The following is a 22,637-nucleotide window of genomic DNA, read 5'->3' as shown; positions in this document are numbered from 1 at the left end:
ACACTATTTTGAAAATTACATTAATGAAATACAAGGCCCTGAATTACAAAAGAGCAAGCCAAGCAAAGTATATACTATGAGATGGAGGGAAGAGTAGAAAGGGAAAATTACATAGTTATATTTCAAAGAATAGCAGTAATTATAGTAATAAGACAACTGAAAATAAAACTGTTATCATGCACTCCTGAAATGGGCCTACAAAATCTTTATAAAGTACTTTATAAAAACTTATGAAACAATATTGGTTGTGAGTTCTTTAGCATTATAATCTTCATTTAAATATTAAATTCACATTTTATTCCTGGCAACGTATACTCCAATTTCACTACAAATTAATCAAAGTGCCAATGCATGAAGACAAAGTTCTCATTCAGAAAATAGTAGCTGGAAGAAATCATAGAAAAGAAATACAAATAAACTATTCTTCAAAGATTGAGATACAAAAATTTCACATGATTGGGAATTATTTTAGAATTAATCAGCTAAATGAAGACATTAATTTTCCAACAACCTTCTTAAATGCATTTTTGACTTCTTTGTTCCTCAAGCTGTAGACCAAAGGGTTCAACATAGGAATAACCATTGTATAAAAAACAGATGCAATTTTGTCTGTATCCATTGAGTGACTGGAACTGGGCTGTAAATACATGAATGTAAGTGAACCAAAGAAGATGGACACAGTGATAAGATGGGAAGCACAGGTAGAGAAAGCCTTCCTCTGTGCTTCAGCTGAACGCATCCTCAGGATAGCAATGAAAATTAGCAGGTATGTGTTTAAGATAACCAAGAGAGTGAAAACAACATCCAATGTAGCCAAGATGAGGAGGGTGATTTCATTTGTGTGGGTGTCAGAACAAGAAATAGTCAACAGTGGGGGAATGTCACAGAAAAAGTGATTAATCATATTTGAATGACAGAAGGAAAGACGAAATGCAAGAGCAACATGGATAGAGGATTGCAGGATTCCACACATGTAGCAACAAGTGGCAATTACAATACAAGTAGTACTTGTCATGATGGTAGTGTAATGCAGGGGTTTGCACACTGCTGCATGACGGTCATATGCCATTGAGGCAAGGATCAAACTTTCAATAGCAATAAAGGCTACAAAGAAGAACATCTGAGCAGCACACCCATTGAAGGATATGGTATTATTTCCTGTGAAAAAAGCTTCCATCACCTTTGGGGTTATTGCTGAGGCATAAACACAGTCCACCAGGGAGAGGTTACAGAGGAAAAAGTACATGGGAGTGTGGAGTCTGGAGTCCAGCAGAATCAGCATTATCATCCCAAGATTTCCAAACAGTGTGATCAAATATATGAGAGTGAAGATAATAAACAAAGGGATCTGCAGTTCTGGGGCATCTGTTAACCCTACAAGAATAAATTCAGTAACCTCTGAAATATTTTCCATCAAAGTCATTTAGGAATAATTATGACAAGATCCTAGAATAAATAAAGAAATGTATATTTGAATATCAATGGGATTCTAAACTATTACTAAGCACTTTTATACATTTCATATTTCCTAGTGAACAACAGTGTATATAAGAAGATGAAATATATGCTAGAGAACTGCAAGTGTTTTGTTCATTTGAACGTGATAAACATGTGCACTGAGTTTTTTTGATATGAGAGATGGCTTATATAATTTTCAGGCTCAATTCTGTTTCCATTAACTAGAGTGATGTGTACTGCCATAAATCATACTATATTCATTATTATTGTTTGAAACACATACATTTTGTAATATATACACATTACAAGTTTAATCAGCACTAATGAGAAATATGTGACTTTGTTTATTTTCATAAAATCTGAAAAATGGATTTTACCTATCATATATTTCTATCATATACACTACCTTAAAGATAGGCAATAATCTGGGAATCTGATCCTGGCACACTGTTTTGTTTTGTATTTTTGTTTGTTTTTCCTAAATCATGAGAGTTTTTAGTTGACTTGTCCATTTGAAACATTGCCACTTGAAAGAAACTGGATGATATCTTCATATATTTCCACAGGAAAAATATAAGTTCATAACTTTCCAAATTGAGGAGGAAAACTGAAACTATTTAATCTCCATGTCATTCTCTTTTATACAAACTGATGTCATCTCTTGCCATCTATCAACATGTCTTTATGTTTGAGATATCAGAGAGAAAACAGTACAATTGTTCTGATTCTTCCATAGAGACTTGGTGCCTTTTTAGGAAGTCATATTGCATTTCATTATCTAATTTCCTCACCTGCACAATGGCGCATATGACAAATGACTGGTTACTGATTACAGTATGAAAGGGACTGTACCCATGAAAACTTCTGTTTCTGAAATGTTGAGACATTCTCAACTCTCAATATCTTTCCATATATATATATATATATATATATATATATATATGCTGAATGTGATATTTTCCACCCACCAACTTACCCCAACTTACAGGTTGCTCCTATGGTTTTCTTTGTGTATAGTTATCATCTTCACCTCTTCTAAAGAGAATCTTCTGCTGCTGATCATCAAAATATAAATAATGTAAAGCAGTGTGATGTGGTATAAATATGGCAGAGAAGATAACACAAAGATTTGAAGAATGACTATTCTACATGTATTACCATTTCCCATTGATTTCACCTGAAAAAAATTTAAAAAGCTTGATTTTTTTCCTTACAGTTTTATATTTTAATACTTACCATTGTTCTAGAAAGACAAGTATACCAAAGGTTTGTGGTATTGTGCTAGAAGTAGACAACTACATGAAATATTTGTTGTATGAAAAACTTCATGCCTAGTATATTGGTCTGGCAAACACATTCACAAAAACACTGTAAAAGATGGTCATCTTCCCATCTGTCACAAGCTCAGCTATACAGCAGAACTCTGGCCTGTGTGTGCTTTTGTCAGTATCAAGGCAGTTGTTGCAAGCTCCTGACATCCCTCAGGAATATCAGGGTAAATAGTAGATATCTCTGGAGTCTTGTGACCCACATTTGCCATTTATCTTCAATTTAAGGAGTCATCAAGATGTTTGGAATTTTAGTGGGATTCCTTATAAGGACGTGATAAAACAGATATTTATAGGGAAATTATTTTAGTTATCAGGAAAACTTGGCCACAATAAGTTAGGCAGGAAAAATAAAAGCCCACATAATCCCTGTGCTTCTAGCATTTATCTTTGTCACATGGTTCTAAGGCATCATTCATTTTCCTTCTGGTGGGTTTATAATCAAACATCAAAAAATGTCTTGTAAGAATTTTCTTTTTCATTTCTTTTTATAAATTTATCAACATACACATATGCATATTCCTCATCTGAGAATGAATGTGATACATTATCACAAGTATGCACTATGTAGTGTTTTTGGAGTAAATAAGGGAAACTTGCATTTTTCATATTGCTGAACCAGTTATGAAAACAACCAAAGTTTGCTTTTATATTTCTTTAAAATATTTCTTTTTAGTACACTAGGCTTTTTAAACTAAAATAATCTTTTATTGGATATTTTTATGTATTTGAATTTCAAATGATATCCCCTTCCTCCTTCTCCCATCCCACCTCTCCCTGTCTCTGTGAATATGCTTCCACTTTCACCCATTCATGCCCTCCTCAACTCCTCTGCACTTCCCCACACTTGGGAAATGAGGCTTCACAGGACCAAAGGCTTCTCCTCCTATTGATGGCAGACAATGCCATCCTCTCCTAAATATGTGGTTAGAATGATGGGTCCTAGAGCTATGGGTCCCTCCATATGAACTCTTTGATTGGTAGATTAGTCCCCAGGAGCTCTGGGTAGCCCAAAAGATCAGAATATCCATGAAACAATTCATAGATCATATGAAGCTGAAAAAGGAAGGACTGTGCATGCATCAGTCCTTAGAAGGGGGACCAAAATAGTCAAAGGAGGAAATACAGAGACAAATAGTGGAGCAGGAACTGAAGAAAATGTCATAAAATGATCTTATTTCATAGTACAGTTATGGCTAATGCTTTTTTCTCTTTAAGAACAGAAGCAATACCCATAAAGTCTCAACATGACTGAGTAAATATGAACTGAACAGGGACAACAGCAGTAGGCATATCAAAGTGAGAAGTCAAAGACTATGAGCACCCAACCTCCTGGAGATAAACAATTACAGACAATTAAAAAATTCTAAGAGTGGGAGAAATTGTCTTTTCTGGAAAAAAGCATACTCATTATCTATCGACTAACAAATCACTAGCTAAAAGGAGTATATACAGGGATTGGGGATTTAGCTCAGTGGTAGAGCGCTTGCCTAGCAAGCACAAGGCCCTGGGTTCAGTCCCCAGCTTCGCAAAAAAAGTATATACAAGTACATACAGATAGATATAAATATAGATCATGTTATATTTTAAATATACATTTGCATGTATGTGTATTTGCATCTATATTGAGGCAGCAATAATCAGTGAAAATAGGCCATGAACTTGAAAGATAACAAGAAGGGCATATGGGAGGGGTTGAAAGAAAATTATGATATGAGAAATTATGTAATGATATTACAATCTTAAAAACAAAAGAAAAAATAAATGATTTAAATCTATTTTCTATGTATTGACCTCTCATTTGAAGTTCTATAGCAGAAATTTGTTTATTGTTCACATAGTCATGAACAGTTATGAATCTAGGCAGTGGCCTAGGATTTTCCTTCAAATATTATCTCTGTTTTCTGTTTAATGTTGTCTTGGTATCAAATTTAACTCCCCAAACTTCAGTGTTACATTTGTAAAAAAATATTAAGTGAGTACCCCTCAAACAGTGATTTACTTCCAAAAAAAGAACATAAGACATTGAGAGGAGGATGTGAGGTGAATCATTTTATTATTATAGTTAAGAATTTCATATGTGTCAAAATAAATTTTATATGCACCCTAAACTTCCTCTCTCTAACTTCCCTAGGTTCTTCCAAACATGGCTAAGCTACATGCCTTCTTCTTTGTACTTTAGTAATTCATTAAATTCAATTAGTTCTGCTAAAATATAGATATATGTGGAGCCATGGACCAGAGCATGGGCAATGTACTCTAGGTAAAATTCCCAAAAAAAATGACTCTTCCTTACCCCAAAACTTCTACCAAATACCAGTATTTTTTTAGTCATGCACCATATCATACCTATTCGTGTGTACCTGCACAAGTAAAAGTTCTGTGTGGTATATGATTGATTCACATGGGACTGTATATGGAAATCAAATGCCAAAATTCAACATCAGGAATTCCCTACATCTTCTTTACTGGAGGTAATTTATTGACCCAGAGACATATTTCTTTTCATGATAGATTTAATCAGATGAGAAATTTGCCTGTTTACTAAAGAGACCTATGGTTTTGTCATATGAATTAAGAAAGTTCTCCGAATGTAAACTCCAAGTCAGTGATTCAAGGTCATATTCTTATTTCAGATGATAGCAGAACTGATGAGTTGAGGAAGACATTATGGAATGAGAGTGGAAATTCAGTTTTTACTAAAGAATGGCTTATCTATGGGAACTCCTGGAGTTTGATCTTATTAGAAACCTTATAGGTAGTAGAAAGCAATAGAAGATGTGATGTGACACAGTGACATTAACTGGTAGGGAATAATGTGATTCTCCTTGTTCTGTTTCTAGCATTTTATTTGGTAAAAGAAAAAGTAAAATAAAAATTATTAATCACATACAATTTTCAGTAGTCCATATTTAGTTTCCAGAATTCAAGAATGAAAATGGGTACAAGGAAAGAAAAATTACTGGTAGAAAAACTCTCATAGGAATATTTCTTTCAAATGACAGGAGCATTCAATACATGCATGCATGACTAATCCAAGTGCTGAGAATAAAGCACTGAGTGCTCAGACCTAAAGAGAACAAATATATTAATCCTCCTACCACCTTTTAAACTCAAAAGACATCGCTGAAGAGCAGCTGAAAGAATATAAGAGCTAGAGGATGCGAAGACCTCTGAGATAATATCTTCTAGATCCTCTGGACATAACATTGTTATTATAACCATGAACATAGCAGGTGTAGCTACCTGTATAACACCAAATGAGAAAAGCATCCAAAATAGATTTTTTAGTTGATCACAAGGCCTCACCTCTTAGTTGAAAGTTATTGGAAATTGATAGTTACTGGAAGAGAAAAAAAAACATTATTTTTTGAGGATGAAACAACTGTATATTTCCCATTCTCAAGTGCATACTCAACAGCCACAAAAATAGCTCACTGGATTTATTAAATTATCAAAATCAATAATATTTTTAAAAAGACATGTAGTGGGGAAGGAGTCATAGAAGGAATTATAGGAAGAGTTGGGAGGGAAAACTGGAGGGTAGGTAGATAAATACAGTATTTCATTGTATACATGCATGAATTTCTCCAAAGTAAAAACAGTTTCAATAATTATAAATAAATTAAACTTATTGCACATGCCTTAAAATATGGTTTAACAAAAGTAAAGGAAGATAGATATAACTGAGGCAAGTACCATGGACTTTCTATGTGCTTTGAAACAAATAAAACAAGATTCATATGCAGTTGAAATACATCTACATGATTGCCCTCAAAGGAATTATTTTCCCTAGAGAACTCCAAGCCTGAGCAATTTTCTCCAGATTCCTACATAGTAAGGTATATAGTCCCATCTTACTTCATATGAGAATACCTCAAATGGGCCAGAGACTGAGCAGTTTTTTGGATCGTTATGTTTTTAAGCTGTTTGTAACACGTTGTCTGTAAAATAACCTTCAACACTGAGTATTTATGTTTAGTGTTCAACTGTGGCCAGAGGAAAATTCCAAGGTAATTATTACACTGAATTATTCTCATAAGATAGTCGCATACTAAAATTTTAAAATATATTCCTCTCAGCTAGTTTTCACCAATATTATTCCATGAAGCATGTGGGGACATTTTCATTTAGTTTTCAAAAGTGAAGAAAATGTGTCTGATCAAACAATATAAATTCTAATAATACTAAAAATAGATTTAGTAAATGTTAGACTTAAGGTAAGGTATCTTAGTTCCTTGTTACTAATTCCATCATATCATGATCCTTTAGGATCCTTAGAATTTTGAATAGAATATTTTTGAAAAATGATTTTTCCAAATATATTTCTGTATTAGTGCAATGGTGAACTTCTGGTTCTAGACATATAATCCTGTTTTCTGTTATCCTTCATTCTAATGGGTAAAATTTTATATTCAATAAAAATATTAAAATTTCAATTGACATGGAAACAATGAATGAGCAATATCATGTCTAAAGATTTGAAATCAGATGTGGATATTTGACTTCCCTTAGAATTTTCCTATTTATTTTTTACTATTTTTATTATTTTACTAAAAATTTTACTATTTTTCCCTTACAACTATTATAAGAGTAGAATGTTAAACTGAAAATCATGGTATAGTGAATACAAAGATATTTATCAAATGCCAATGCTTCCTTTCTAAAATAATCAAGAAAAACCTAGGGTAGATAATGCTGTGATTGGGTTGTTGATAAATTCCTATTATTTATTGTAGTGTGAGCTTTCCCAAAGAAGGTAAGAATATATCTTCATATTTCAGGGTGTCATCTTTAATATATTGTGGTCTTTATTCCATTTTTCAGAGTTTTCCACAATCTTATTCTTTTTAATTTTAGAAATGATCATTGTGAAATGATTTTAAATATCATATATACTTTGAAAAGTAGAGGTAAATGGGAATTTTGAATAATGTTATACTAGATGTAGACTCATATAGCATTATTTAGAAGATTCATTTTCTAATCCACTGAACTGTAATATGTAGATAAATAGATATACATATATGTATATCTCTATATATGTAAATATATACTCACATGTATACATGTGTATGATACATAAATGTACATAAATATTAATATTTGTACAATTTTAGATGTATATGCTCATATGCACCATATGTTGAAATGATGTGTGATTTGTCTTTCAATTATCTAAATAAATTATAATAATTTCTTCATATTTATAAAGTTGACAAACGACACTGCAAATGTTCAATTCTAAGTACATACACTTTTATTACTCTATCTTTAAATGACTTTGTTGTTGAGAATAATATGAATTATCTTGATGGCCAAATTAAAAAAAAACAGATATCATGGAGCACAATAAATATTTCTTCTAACAACATCCATACTTTTAGATCTTCTGTGGCTTAATTTATTTAAGGTGTGAAATACAGTGTAGCTAGGCTAGGCAAGGAGGGTTGAAGGACAATGGTTGTTAAAAGGAAATCTTTGAACATAAATTAAAATGTGTATTCAAATAATGGATCACCTCATAATTTGTTTTTTCATTGCTTGCAAGAATGGAGACTATCATCACTTACATAGGAGATGACAGAATATCAGCAGTCTACTAGAAGAAAAGGAGATAGGAGAAGATATAGTCTGTGAATAGAGTCAAATCACAAAGCAAGGGTACCTGTTTTTAAAGGTTACCTCTTCCTTGAAGCCTTGTACTCTTGCCTCTCCTAACCAGAAGGATTATCATTCTCCATTCAAGCAGTATAATGTAACTATTGCTTATCAGCTTTTTCCCATTAACTATCTAATTTTACAAGAATTATTTAGATAGGCACAAATAACAAATGCATTATTTATGGATAGAGATGTTGGGTAGAGACAAGTATCTTTTTTATTAAGTAATAACAATGATAAATGAATATTTCTATAACTTTTCACAGAATATACATTATCTACCATTATATCTTCTTTTAAAAACCATCTCTCTTGTCTGGACTAGCCTGCAATGACACATTTGTTTTAATGAATATAATATTTGGTTATTTGTGAATTATTCTACAGTTTAGTTTGAAGCATTAGCGTGTATACACTAAATGTAACGATTGAACACGAACTGAATAAACTTAAAATCAGTATATAAAGAAAAGAGATTAAAATGGCAGCTTAGTTTATTTAACTTTGCTCTGTGTATGTTTATATAAACTTAAATAATTTTCTCAAAATTTCCTCTCATTTGTAGGAAAATTTTGACTAACCAGTTTCATTGCATTGAATATTAAATCTATCTATGCATATAATATTCCAGGGTTGTGAGCCCTTGTTCTTTTAAGTTTGTCCATTTCAAAGAACATCTGTGGTCCAAGAAAAACAGCTATGAAGAACAACACAGAAATGAGTGATTTCATTCTCCTCGGACTAACCAAAGCACCTGGGCTTCAAGTTCTTCTCTTCATGATGTTCACATTTATCTATGCCTTTACTTTGGTGGGGAATCTTGGAATGATCCTTCTGATATTGCTGGATGCTCATCTACACACCCCTATGTACTTCTTCCTTAGTAATCTGTCCTTGGTAGACTTTGGTGCTTCCTCAACAGTCACTCCAAAGGTCATGGCTGGACTCCTTACAGGAAGAAATGTCATTTCCTACAATGGTTGTGCTGTTCAGATGTTCTTCTTCGTATTTTTTGCCACTGTGGATAGCTACCTCTTAGCCTCAATGGCATATGATCGTTATGCAGCAGTGTGTAAACCCTTACATTATACCACCACCATGACAAAAGGTGTCTGTACTTATCTGGCTGTTATTTCCTATACTTTGGGCATTTTGAATGCTTCCATGCAAACAGGAGATACCTTTAGCCTCCCTTTCTGTGTATACAATGTGATTAATCACTTCTTCTGTGATATTCCAGCAGTGAGGATTCTGGCTTGCTCTGATAAACACATTAATGAGATGATTCTTATTCTTGTATCTAGCTTTCACATTATATTTGCTTTTCTTGTTATCTTGATTTCCTATTTACTCATATTTTTGAACATTTTGAAGATGCATTCAAGTGAGGGGTACCAGAAGGCTTTTTCCACATGTGCTTCTCACCTCACTGCAGTTTTCACATTTTATGGAACTGTCACCATAATCTACTTAAAGCCAAGTGCCAGTCATTCCATGGACACAGATAAATTTGTGTCTGTGTTTTATACTATGGTAATCCCCATGCTGAATCCTATGGTGTATAGCCTGAGGAACAAAGAAGTTAAGAATGCATTAAAGAAGGTTGTTCAAAAGGCAAAGCTATGTGTATATGCAGTACCTTAATGATGCAAACTAACAAAACGTTATTTCGTTTATCATAAATGGGATTTGTTTACTTAAATGTTAATGATAATGTGTAATACTTACAGCATAGAATTTTACCTACTATCATTTTTTTCTTTATCTGATGCATGTATGCACACATATACTTTAAGTCTGGTTAAACATGTTATGTAATGCTTGCAAGACTGTTTATAATAAAGTTTATAAAAATAATTAAAAAATTAAATTTAAAATATATGGTTAATAAAAATATATAACTGATTAAATGCAGCAATATTTTAAAATGTGTTGATACAAAATTTATAATAAATAAATAAGAAGCATTTACTTATTACTCATGTATCTGATAATAAAAATATCATTATTTCACAAATTTTAAAGGAAAGTATTTTAAAAAGGGGGAAATAAGTCATCTTTATCACAAAGTTTATGAAAATCATACTTTCACATTTTTCTAAATCAACAACTAATATATTCCATTCAAAACAGCAATACCTTCTTTGTCTCAATGTTTAAAATAGCTAATGCCATTACATTAATAACATTTTAGTTGATGTATATAATCTCCTAAATTTCCTATGCACTCAGCCAATTTTATTGACACTAAATTCTTTCTATTCATGTACAACTCTATGCAAGCTTCTGGCTTTAAACATTACCACTTGAAGATGTCTTTGCACAAAATAATTTCTTCATTACCTTTAGTTTCTTAATTTAATGTCTATTGAAAATAGATCCCTGAGAAATCTGTGAAATGCTACATGATATTCAAAGCACAATGGATGTCCTTTTCTCTATTTTACATTTCATAGTATATGTCAATAAACATTTCTTCATATTTTTCTTCATAAATGCATCTATCTTCCTAAATTTAATAAATATTCCATGACAGAAGAAGCTAGATCTATTTGATTCATAGTTCTGTTCTCAGTAATTCATACATTGTCTTTTATATAGATACTAAAATATTTATTACATTAATTATTGAATTAGTACAAGTTCAATAAAATTGTAAACATGTAAATATTAATAAAATGTACTAAATATTATATGAAGATTACATTAGTGGAGGTCTGGGATTACAGTTGAAATATTAATTTATGTTGACATTTGTTGTGAAAATGGCACATTATCTAATAAACTACATATTTTTTCAAATTACTTACATTTTCTCATTGTGAACCAAATTTAATTAGCAAATTATTGCAAAGCGACTATAATTCTTTCACTCTGTTTTGAATGACACATTCCTATTGTATTGATTTGTGTATTTTTCAGTGATTTCAACTTTTGTATATAACTAACCACAGACTTATTCAGATTTCATCATTGTTTTCAATATTTAATTTTTGTTTTAGAGTCCATACAAAATAATCAATGAATTAGTTACTGATTAGTTACTATGATATTCCATGTTGATCAATATAATATACCAGCAATGCCACTGCTTCAGGTAGAACAATAAACAAAGAACTGTATTTTGTTAGAGAATAATATCTAGAATGAATTTGTGTTTTAGTTACTAACATATGAAAGACATGATAAGTATCTAAGAATTCTACAGGATGTTATATTGGCTTCACACATACAAGTATGAATGGGGAACTTAAAAAACATTTTCTGAGCATTAAAATAATTCTAGGGTTTATGATGTGACTTATTGATAGAATACTTGTCTCGTGTTTGCAAAACCCTAACTTCAGTCTTCCTGCCACAGAAAAACCACGTGATAAAGTCCATGTTGGATGGGTAGATGTATATATATATTAAACTTTCTCCAGAAGAACAGAACCGATACACTATACTAAGATATATAAAATCTTTAGCAGAGAAGAATGGAGATATATAATTCTAAAGAACAAGAAATCTCCATGTCTGTAATTTTGAATATTAACTTATTTGTTCAAGAAGTCATGAATAGCCCAAACCCCGTAGGAGAGAGACCTCACCGCCTGATCAGGTGGGCACTCCTGAGGCTGCAGAGCGGAGGAGACCACCAACACTGCCCTCCCCTGCCCACATCCCTGGCCCAAGAGGCAACTGTATAAGGCCTCTGGGTTCCCGTAGGGGAGGGCCCGGGAGCGGCAGGACCCCTGCGCCTGAGACACTGCTGGAACCTGAAGGAAACAGACCGGATAAACAGTTCTCTGCACGCAAATCCCGTGGGAGGGAGAGCTGAACCTTCAGAGAGGCGGACATGCCTGGGAAACCAGAAGAGACTGCACTCTGTGCACATCCAGGCGCCAGAGGAAAACACCAAACGCCATCTGGAACCCTGGTGCACGGAGGCTCCCGGAAAGAGCGGCGCAGTTCTTCCCGGTTGCTGCCACAGCGGAGAGGACTTAGGCAGTAGCCCACGAGCAAACTTGAGCCTTGGAACTGCAGGTAGGACCAACTTTTCCCCTGCAAGAAACCTGCCTGGTGAACTCAGGACACACAGAGGCAAAATTCCTCTAAGGCTGGGCACTTCCTGTGTTTACCGGAAGTCCCACACCTGCGGATCCCGGACCGCAGCAGCTCTCTGCTCCCAAACCCCGTGGGAGAGAGACCCCACCGCCTGATCAGGTGGGCACTCCTGAGGCTGCAGAGCGGAGGAGACCACCAACACTGCCCACCCCTGCCCACATCCCTGGCCCAAGAGGCAACTGTATAAGGCCTCTGGGTTCCCGTAGGGGAGGGCCTGGGAGCGGCAGGACCCCTGCGCCTGAGACACTGCTGGAACCTGAAGGAAACAGACCGGATAAACAGTTCTCTGCACCCAAATCCCGTGGGAGGGAGAGCTGAACCTTCAGAGAGGCGAACACGACTAAGAAACCAGAAGAGACTGCACTCTGTGCACATCCAGGCGCCAGAGGAAAACACCAAACGCCATCTGGAACCCTGGTGCACGGAGGCTCCTGGAAAGAGCGGCGCAGATCTTCCCGGTTGCTGCCACAGCTGAGAGGACTTAGGCAGTACACCACGAGCAAACTTGAGCCTTGGAACTGCAGGTAGGACCAACTTTTCCCCTGCAAGAAACCTGCCTGGTGAACTCAAGACACAGGCCCACAGGAACAGCTGAAGACCTGTAGAGAGGAAAAACTACACGCCCGAAAGCAGAACACTCTGTCCCCATAACTGGCTGAAAGAAAACAGGAAAACAGGTCTACAGCACTCCTGACACACAGGTTATAGGACAGTCTAGCCACTGTCAGAAATAGCAGAACAAAGTAACACTAGAGATAATCTGATGGCGAGAGGCAAGCACAGGAACCCAAGCAACAGAAACCAAGACTACATGGCATCATCGGAGCCCAATTCTCCCACCAAAGCAAACACGGAATATCCAAACACACCAGAAAAGCAAGACCTAGTTTCAAAATCATATTTGATCATGATGCTGGAGGACTTCAAGAAAGACATAAAGAACTCCCTTAGAGAACAAGTAGAAGCCTACAGAGAGGAATCGCAAAATCCCTGAAAGAATTCCAGGAAAACACAATCAAACAGTTGAAGGAATTAAAAATGGAAATAGAAGCAATCAAGAAAGAACACATGGAAACAACCCTGGACATAGAAAATCAAAAGAAAAGACAAGGAGCTGTAGATACAAGCTTCACCAACAGAATTCAAGAGATGGAAGAGAGAATCTCGGGAGCAGAAGATTCCATAGAAATCATTGACTCAACTGTCAAAGATAATGTAAAGCGGAAAAAGCTACTGGTCCAAAACATACAGGAAATCCAGGACTCAATGAGAAGATCAAACCTAAGGATAATAGGTATAGAAGAGAGTGAAGACTCCCAGCTCAAAGGACCAGTAAATATCTTCAACAAAATCATAGAAGAAAACTTCCCTAACCTAAAAAAAGAGATACCCATAGGCATACAAGAAGCCTACAGAACTCCAAATAGATTGGACCAGAAGAGAAATACCTCCCGTCACATAATTGTCAAAACACCAAACGCACAAAATAAAGAAAGAATATTAAAAGCAGTAAGGGAAAAAGGTCAAGTAACATATAAAGGCAGACCTATCAGAATCACACCAGACTTTTCGCCAGAAACTATGAAGGCCAGAAGATCCTGGACAGATGTCATACAGACCCTAAGAGAACACAAATGCCAGCCCAGGTTACTGTATCCTGCAAAACTCTCAATTAACATTGATGGAGAAACCAAGATATTCCATGACAAAACCAAATTTACACAATATCTTTCTACAAGTCCAGCACTACAAAGGATAATAAAGGGTAAAGCCCAACATAAGGAGGCAAGCTATACCCTAGAAGCAAGAAACTAATCGTCTTGGCAACAAAACAAAGAGAATGAAAGCACACAAACATAACCTCACTTCCAAATATGAATATAACGGGAAGCAATAATCACTATTCCTTAATATCTCTCAATATCAATGGCCTCAACTCCCCAATAAAAAGACATAGATTAACAAACTGGATACGCAACGAGGACCCCGCATTCTGCTGCCTACAGGAAACACACCTCAGAGGCAAAGACAGACATTACCTCAGAGTGAAAGGCTGGAAAACAATTTTCCAAGCAAATGGTCAGAAGAAGCAAGCTGGAGTAGCCATTCTAATATCAAATAAAATCAATTTTCAACTAAAAGTCATCAAAAAAGAAAGGAAGGACACTTCATATTCATCAAAGGAAAAATCCACCAAGATGAAGTCTCAATCCTAAATATCTATGCCCCAAATACAAGGGCACCTACATATGTAAAAGAAACCTTACTAAAGCTCAAAACACACATTGCACCTCACACAATAATAGTGGGAGATTTCAACACCCCACTCTCATCAATGGACAGATCATGGAAACAGAAATTAAACAGAGATGTAGACAGACTAAGAGAAGTCATGAGCCAAATGGACTTAACCGATATTTATAGAACATTCTATCCTAAAGCAAAAGGATATACCTTCTTCTCAGCTCCTCATGGTACTTTCTCCAAAATTGACCATATAATTGGTCAAAAAACGGGCCTCAACAGGTACAGAAAGATAGAAATAATCCCATGCGTGCTATCGGACCACCACGGCCTAAAACTGGTCTTCAATAACAATAAGGGAAGAATGCCCACATATACGTGGAAATTGAACAATGCTCTACTCAATGATAACCTGGTCAAGGAAGAAATAAAGAAAGAAATTAAAAACTTTTTAGAATTTAATGAAAATGAAGGTACAACATACCCAAACTTATGGGACACAATGAAAGCTGTGCTAAGAGGAAAACTCATAGCGCTGAGTGCCTACAGAAAGAAACAGGAAAGAGCATATGTCAGCAGCTTGACAGCACACCTAAAAGCTCTAGAACAAAAAGAAGCAAATACACCCAGGAGGAGTAGAAGGCAGGAAATAATCAAACTCAGAGCTGAAATCAACCAAGTAGAAACAAAAAGGACCATAGAAAGAATCAACAGAACCAAAAGTTGGTTCTTTGAGAAAATCAACAAGATAGATAAACCCTTAGCCAGACTAACGAGAGGACACAGAGAGTGCGTCCAAATTAACAAAATCAGAAATGAAAAGGGAGACATAACTACAGATTCAGAGGAAATTCAAAAAATCATCAGATCTTACTATAAAAACCTATATTCAACAAAACTTGAAAATCTTCAGGAAATGGACAATTTCCTAGACAGATACCAGGTATCGAAGTTAAATCAGGAACAGATAAACCAGTTAAACAACCCCATAACTCCTAAGGAAATAGAAGCAGTCATTAAAGGTCTCCCAACCAAAAAGAGCCCAGGTCCAGACGGGTTTAGTGCAGAATTCTATCAAACCTTCATAGAAGACCTTATACCAATATTATCCAAAATATTCCACAAAATTGAAACAGATGGAGCCCTACCGAATTCCTTCTATGAAGCCACAATTACTCTTATACCTAAACCACACAAAGACCCAACAAAGAAAGAGAACTTCAGACCAATTTCCCTTATGAATATCGACGCAAAAATACTCAATAAAATTCTGGCAAACCGAAATCAAGAGCACATCAAAACAATCATCCACCATGATCAAGTAGGCTTCATCCCAGGCATGCAGGGATGGTTTAATATAAGGAAAACCATCAACGTGATCCATCATATAAACAAACTGAAAGAACAGAACCACATGATCATTTCATTAGATGCTGAGAAAGCATTTGACAAAATTCAACACCCCTTCATGATAAAAGTCCTGGAAAGAATAGGAATTCAAGGCCCATACCTAAACATAGTAAAAGCCATATACAGCAAACCAGTTGCTAACATTAAACTAAATGGAGAGAAACTTGAAGCAATCCCACTAAAATCAGGGACTAGACAAGGCTGCCCACTCTCTCCCTACTTATTCAATATAGTTCTTGAAGTTCTAGCCAGAGCAATCAGACAACAAAAGGAGATCAAGGGGATACAGATCGGAAAAGAAGAGGTCAAAATATCACTATTTGCAGACGACATGATAGTATATTTAAGTGATCCCAAAAGTTCCACCAGAGAACTACTAAAGCTGATAAACAACTTCAGCAAAGTGGCTGGGTACAAAATTAACTCAAATAAATCAGTTGCCTTCCTCTATACAAAAGAGAAACAAGCCGAGAAAGAAATTAGGGAAACGACACCCTTCATAATAGACCCAAATAATATAAAGTACCTCGGTGGATTTTAACCAAGCAAGTAAAAGATCTGTACAATAAGAACTTCAAGACACTGAGGAAAGAAATTGAAGAAGACCTCAGATGATGGAAAGATCTCCCATGCTCATGGATTGGCAGGATTAATATACTAAAAATGGCCATTTTACCAAAAGCAATCTACAGATTCAATGCAATCCCCATCAAAATACCACTCCAATTCTTCAAAGAGTTAGACAGAACAATTTGCAAATTCATCTGGAATAACAAAAAACCCAGGATAGCTAAAGCTATCCTCAACAATAAGAGGACTTCAGGGGGAATCACTATCCCTGAACTCAAGCAGTATTACAGAGCAATAGTGATAAAAACTGCATGGTATTGGTACAGAGACAGACAGATAGACCAATGGAATAGAATTGAAGACCCAGAAATGAACCCACACACCTATGGTCACTTGATTTTTGACAAAGGAGCCAAAACCATCCAATGGAAAAAAGATAGCATTTTCAGCAAATGGTGCTGGTTCAACTGGAGGGCAACATGTAGAAGAATGCAGATCGATCCATGCTTATCACCCTGTACAAAGCTTAAGTCCAAGTGGATCAAGGACCTCCACATCAAACCAGACACACTCAAACTAATAGAAGAAAAACTAGGGAAGCATCTGGAACACATGGGCACTGGAAAAAATTTCCTGAACAAAACACCAATGGCTTATGCTCTAAGATCAAGAATCGACAAATGGGATCTCATAAAACTGCAAAGCTTCTGTAAGGCAAAGGACACTGTGGTTAGGACAAAACGGCAACCAACAGATTGGGAAAAGATCTTTACCAATCCTACAACAGATAGAGGCTTTATATCCAAAATATACAAAGAACTCAAGAAGTTAGACCGCAGGGAAACAAATAACCCTATTAAAAATGGGGTTCAGAGCTAAACAAAGAATTCACAGCTGAGGAATGCCGAATGGCTGAGAAACACCTAAAGAAATGTTCAACATCTTTAGTCATAAGGGAAATGCAAATCAAAACAACCCTGAGATTTCACCTCACACCAGTGCGATTGGCTAAGATCAAAAACTCAGGTGACAGCAGATGCTGGCGAGGATGTGGAGAAAGAGGAACACTCCTCCATTGTTGGTGGGATTGCAGACTGGTAAAACCATTCTGGAAATCAGTCTGGAGGTTCCTCAGAAAATTGGACACTGAACTGCCTGAGGATCCAGCCATACCTCTCTTGGGCATATACCCAAAAGATGCCTCAACATATAAAAGAGTCACGTGCTCCACTATGTTCATCGCAGCCTTATTTATAATAGCCAGAAACTGGAAAGAACCCAGATGCCCTTCAACAGAGGAATGGATACAGAAAATGTGGTACATCTACACAATGGAATATTACTCAGCTATCAAAAACAACGAGTTTATGAAATTCGTAGGCAAATGGTTGGAACTGGAAAATATCATCCTGAGTGAGCTAACCCACTCACAGAAAGACATACATGGTATGCACTCATTGATAAGTGGCTATTAGCCCAAATGCTTGAATTACCCTAGATCCCTAGAACAAAGGAAACTCAAGACAGATGATCAAAATGTGAATGCTTCACTCCTTCTTTAAATGAGGAAAAAGAATACCCTTGGCAGGGAAGGGAGAGGTAAAGATTAAAACAGAGACTGAAGGAACACCCATTCAGAGCCTGCCCCACAGGTGGCCCATACATATACAGCCACCCAATTAGACAAGATGGATGAAGCAAAGAAGTGCAGACCGACAGGAGCCGGATGTAGATCGCTCCTGAGAGACACAGCCAGAATACAGCAAATACAGAGGCGAATGCCAGCAGCAAACCACTGAACTGAGAATAGGTCCCCCGTTGAAGGAATCAGAGAAAGAACTGGAAGAGCTTGAAGGTGCTCGAGACCCCAAAAGTACAACAATGTCAAGCAACCAGAGCTTCCAGGGACTAAGCCACTACCTAAAGACTATACATGGACTGACCCTGGACTCTGTCCCCATACGTAGCAATGAATATCCTAGTAAGAGCACCAGTGGAAGGGGAAGCCCTGGGTCCTGCTAAGACTGAACCCCCAGTGAACTAGACTATGCGGGGAGGGTGGCAATGGGGGGAGGTTTGGGAGGGGAACACCCATAAGGAAGGGGAGGGGGGAGGGTGATGTTTGTCCGGAAACCGGGAAAGGGAATAACACTTGAAATGTACATAAGAAATACTCAAGTTAATAAAAAAAAAGAAAAATTAAAAAAAAAGAAGTCATGAATAATATTATGTTTATTACAATAAAAGCTTACAATTTAAAATAAATCTCAGTCATGACTTTGACCTCCAGTCTATGTATCAGGACATGTTTACCTGTCCAACCATTGCTTCAAACCAAGGACAAAGGATGTGTCAAGTTCATCTTTCCTCTGCCTGATTGTTTAATTGGACATGCAATGCATTGGAGGATATTTGCCCATCTTGGATATGGTAGTATGTACTGTATAGTGAGCCAAATAGATACACAGAACTTTTTAGATTCTTAAACATGTTTAACAAATTCCTTACATAGCTCCTCACATATGTGTTTAATAAAATTAACCATCAGAGTAACAAAAATTCTAGAATGTAGACAATTCTATATAGGTTTTAAACTTGTGCAAACTTGTACAGCCATCATGGAATTCAGTGTAGTGGTTCCTTAGAAATTTGGAGATCGGTCTGCCTCAAGATCTAGCTATACTACTCTTGGCTATATACCCAAAGGTTACTCTTTTCTATCATAAGGATACATTTTCATCACTATTTCAATTGTTGCTCCATTGATAATAGCCAGAAGTAGAAATGACCTAGATGCCCCTCAATAGAAGCATAGGTAAAGAAAATGTGGTACATTTGCCCAACGGAATTTTACTTAGCTATTATAACAATAGCATCATGAAATTTGCAGGTAAATCAATAGAACAAGAGAAGTCATCCTAAGTGAGGTAACCCAGACACCAAAAGATGAATATGCCTTATATTTACATATATTTGAATATTAGCCCTGGAATAAATGGATACCAAGACACAATCTAAAGTCCCAAAGAGGATAAGTACAGAAGTAGGAACTGGGAGTGTGGATTAGAGAGGCACATAGACCTCCTGGGTAGTGAGAAATAGAATAGATCTTATTGGTGGATTGTGAGCATGAGTTGGGAGATAAATGAGAGGATCAGTTTGAATAGTAAAGTAGACAATGAGAGGGAAAAGGCTATAAATGAGTGGCATTTGGAAGATGATATAAAGGCATAGTTCACTGGAAACTTCCTAGAATATATGAAGGAGATACTAATGAACTCTATAAGTAACTGTGGAAAGGGAGTTTCAATTGGCTATTACTTATAACCGAATAAAAATTTCACTGCTAGGACTAAGTTACATCAAATCAAGTTGTTGGTCAAGGGGATCCAATAGAATTTCCCAAGCACCCAGGACATTGAAAAGACAAAAGGTAGCTCACCACAAGCTGACTTAGGGTCCTACTATTTAAGACAACATACACAACTAATTGAACAGAGGGAGGTTGAGCTGGTACTACACAGAACCTTCCCCTCTACTTCATAATGTCTTTAATATTGAAAGTACACAGTATGGTATCAAAAACGAAATGTAAACTCAACCACAAAATCTTTGATTTATACTGTTCTCTGCCTAGAGAAATGCTGGCATAACGTTTGTAAGAGTAACTATATAATATTTGATATGACTTAAGGCCCACTCCACATGATGAAATCCACACCTGATACTACTTCAATGACTAAGAACCAGAGACCATATAGCCTAGAGATTAATGGTAAAACCAAACAATACTGGAATAAAACAACAAAGAAATGATGATAAAATTATTCCTAATGATATCCTGATATAGTCAACAGAGGCTTTTTCCTGCAGCAGATTGGAAGAAGAAAATACAGAAACAGCCAGATATTTTACAGACACACACACACACACACACACACACACACACACACAGAGAGAGAGAGAGAGAGAGAGAGAGAGAGAGAGAAATGAAGAGAGGGAGGAAGGGAGGTAAGTTTCCTTTAAACATATGTCTTTAAGTGGAATGCCTGGCTGCATCAGGTCTCTCATTTCAAAGCTCCAGGAACCCCACAGAAGAGGATGCAGAAAGAACCAAAAACCAGAGGACACAGAGGACACTGAAAGAACATGGCCTTATAAATCAAATAAATCAAATGAGCAAAATTCATATTTACTCTTAGATACTGAAGGAGCAAGACTAGAGCTTTAGTAAGTCTGCAAAGGGTCATCTAGTTATGCCTTCCTCCTTTATACCTTTAAGTATGTATTTTATGGGATTCCTGCGTGTGTGAATAAGTTGGTTTTGTACCTTCTATTGGAGCTTTTTTGTTTTTGTTGATTTATCTTGTCCAGCTGTCATGTAAAAATAGTTTGAATAAAGGGGGTGAAGGATAAAAGGAAAGTAAGGACTCCAGAAGCCTAGTTTCAGTTTTGTGATCATAAACTTTCTTGATATATAACAGGCTATGGCCTAGCCTAGCTCTAGAACTATGGTTTGAGAGGCATCTTTGTTTGTCCAACAGCACAAGCTGTCTATCAGGTTCATTTAGACTAACTCAGGTCATACTTCGCCTGTAGTAACTAAATTTATGAAATTTCTTATCAATATAACTGAAACACACCAAAGGAAAGGAGTCTACCTGACCAGTTGAACTACAAAAGCAAAAATATTGATTGATCATAATAGCATGTCATTCATGAAACCCCCTAGTCCTCTTGGAGTGCTACCTAATGAAAACTACCTAGACCAGACCAGTGTCCTATTATTGAGTTATGGCCATACCCTAGAAAATGCAATTTTTTTTCAAATTTTTAATTAGTTTATTCATTTACTCTCCCATTGTTGCTCCCCTCTCAGTCCTCTCTCCCACAGTTCCACACTCCATTCCTCCTTCCCCTTGCCTATAAGAGTATGCTCCCCTCCAGGGTTCCCACTTTCGTGGGTCCTCAAATCTCTCAAGAATAAAGTGCATCTTCTCCGATTGAGTCCTGACAAAGCAGATCTCTGCTTTATTTGTGCCATGTGCCTCATACTTACCCATGTATGCTCCTTGTTGGTGACTTAGTCTCTAGAAACTGCGAGGGTCTGGGTAAGCTGAGATTGTTTGTCTTCCTATGGGGTTTCTCTACACTTCGGCTCCTTCAATTCAAACATAAGGGTTCCTTACTTCAGATCCATGGTTGTGTGTAAGTATCTGCTTCTGTATCAGTCAGCTGCTGGTAAGGCCTCTCAGAGTACAGACACCCTCGGCTCCCATCTGTAAGCACATTATAGTTATTGTATCAGGGCTTGGTGCCCTCCCATGGGATGGATCCCAAGTTGGTCTGATCATCAGACACCCTTTCTCTCAGTCTCTTCTCCATTTTTGTCCCTATAGTTCTCTTGAACAGAAAGAATTCGGGGTCCAGAATTTTTACTGTGGATTAGTAACCCTTTTGCTCTGATTGATGCTCTGTCTCTTTGAGTTCCTTCTCCCCAGTGTTGGGCATTTTGGCTAAGTTCTTCCTCATTGAGTCCTTAGAATCTCTTACCTGCCAGGTCTCTCATATTCTCTAGAGGGTCCTCCCACCTACCACCTCCTGATGCTGTCCATCTCCATTCATTCTGTTGGGCCTCTGGCCTTCTCTCCTGCCCCCAATCCCTCATACTGCATCCCATTATCTTTTACTCCTCCCCTTCCCCTCTCCCACTCTAAACCCTTCCTTCCCCTGACTCCCATGATTATCTCTTTCCCCTTAGAAGTGGGGCTGAAAAATATTCACTTGGCCCTTTCTGTTTTTTACACTTACTGTCTGTGTATTGTATCCTAGGTATTCTGCATGTTTTAAATA

At 36.5% G+C, this 22,637-nt stretch overlaps 2 protein-coding genes across 2 annotated transcripts; one reads left to right on the top strand and one right to left on the bottom strand.

Annotated features, from left to right (window-relative positions):
* Nucleotides 1-478: 478 nt before the first annotated feature.
* Nucleotides 479-1,423, bottom strand: Or5b116 (olfactory receptor family 5 subfamily B member 116). The gene has a single exon (NM_001001046.1). It carries the CDS (start codon nt 1,421-1,423, stop codon nt 479-481), a length of 945 nt encoding a protein of 314 aa, NP_001001046.1.
* A 7,726-nt stretch (nt 1,424-9,149) lies between these two features.
* Or5b17 (olfactory receptor family 5 subfamily B member 17) lies at nt 9,150-16,755 on the top strand. Its single transcript, XM_087604156.1, has 2 exons — nt 9,150-10,064; nt 16,597-16,755. Exons 1-2 carry the CDS (start codon nt 9,150-9,152, stop codon nt 16,753-16,755), a joined length of 1,074 nt encoding a protein of 357 aa, XP_087460282.1.
* Nucleotides 16,756-22,637: the final 5,882 nt, after the last annotated feature.

Source organism: Rattus norvegicus, chromosome 1 (genome assembly GCF_021556685.1).
Source record: "Rattus norvegicus strain SHRSP/BbbUtx chromosome 1, alternate assembly SHRSP_T2T, whole genome shotgun sequence".
NCBI lineage: Eukaryota > Metazoa > Chordata > Mammalia > Rodentia > Muridae > Rattus > Rattus norvegicus.
The sequence above is the reverse complement of the archived record's forward strand: the minus strand, read 5'-3'. Positions and strand labels throughout refer to the sequence as shown.

Bases quoted from the DNA above. Each gene is read 5' to 3' on its own strand.
- Or5b116 (NM_001001046.1), bottom strand. From the start codon at position 1,423: ATGACTTTGATGGAAAATATTTCAGAGGTTACTGAATTTATTCTTGTA.
- Or5b17 (XM_087604156.1), top strand. From the start codon at position 9,150: ATGAAGAACAACACAGAAATGAGTGATTTCATTCTCCTCGGACTAACC. The intron at 10,065-16,596 runs GCAAAGCTATGT...GAACTACTAAAG, and splicing joins TAAAGAAGGTTGTTCAAAAG to CTGATAAACAACTTCAGCAA.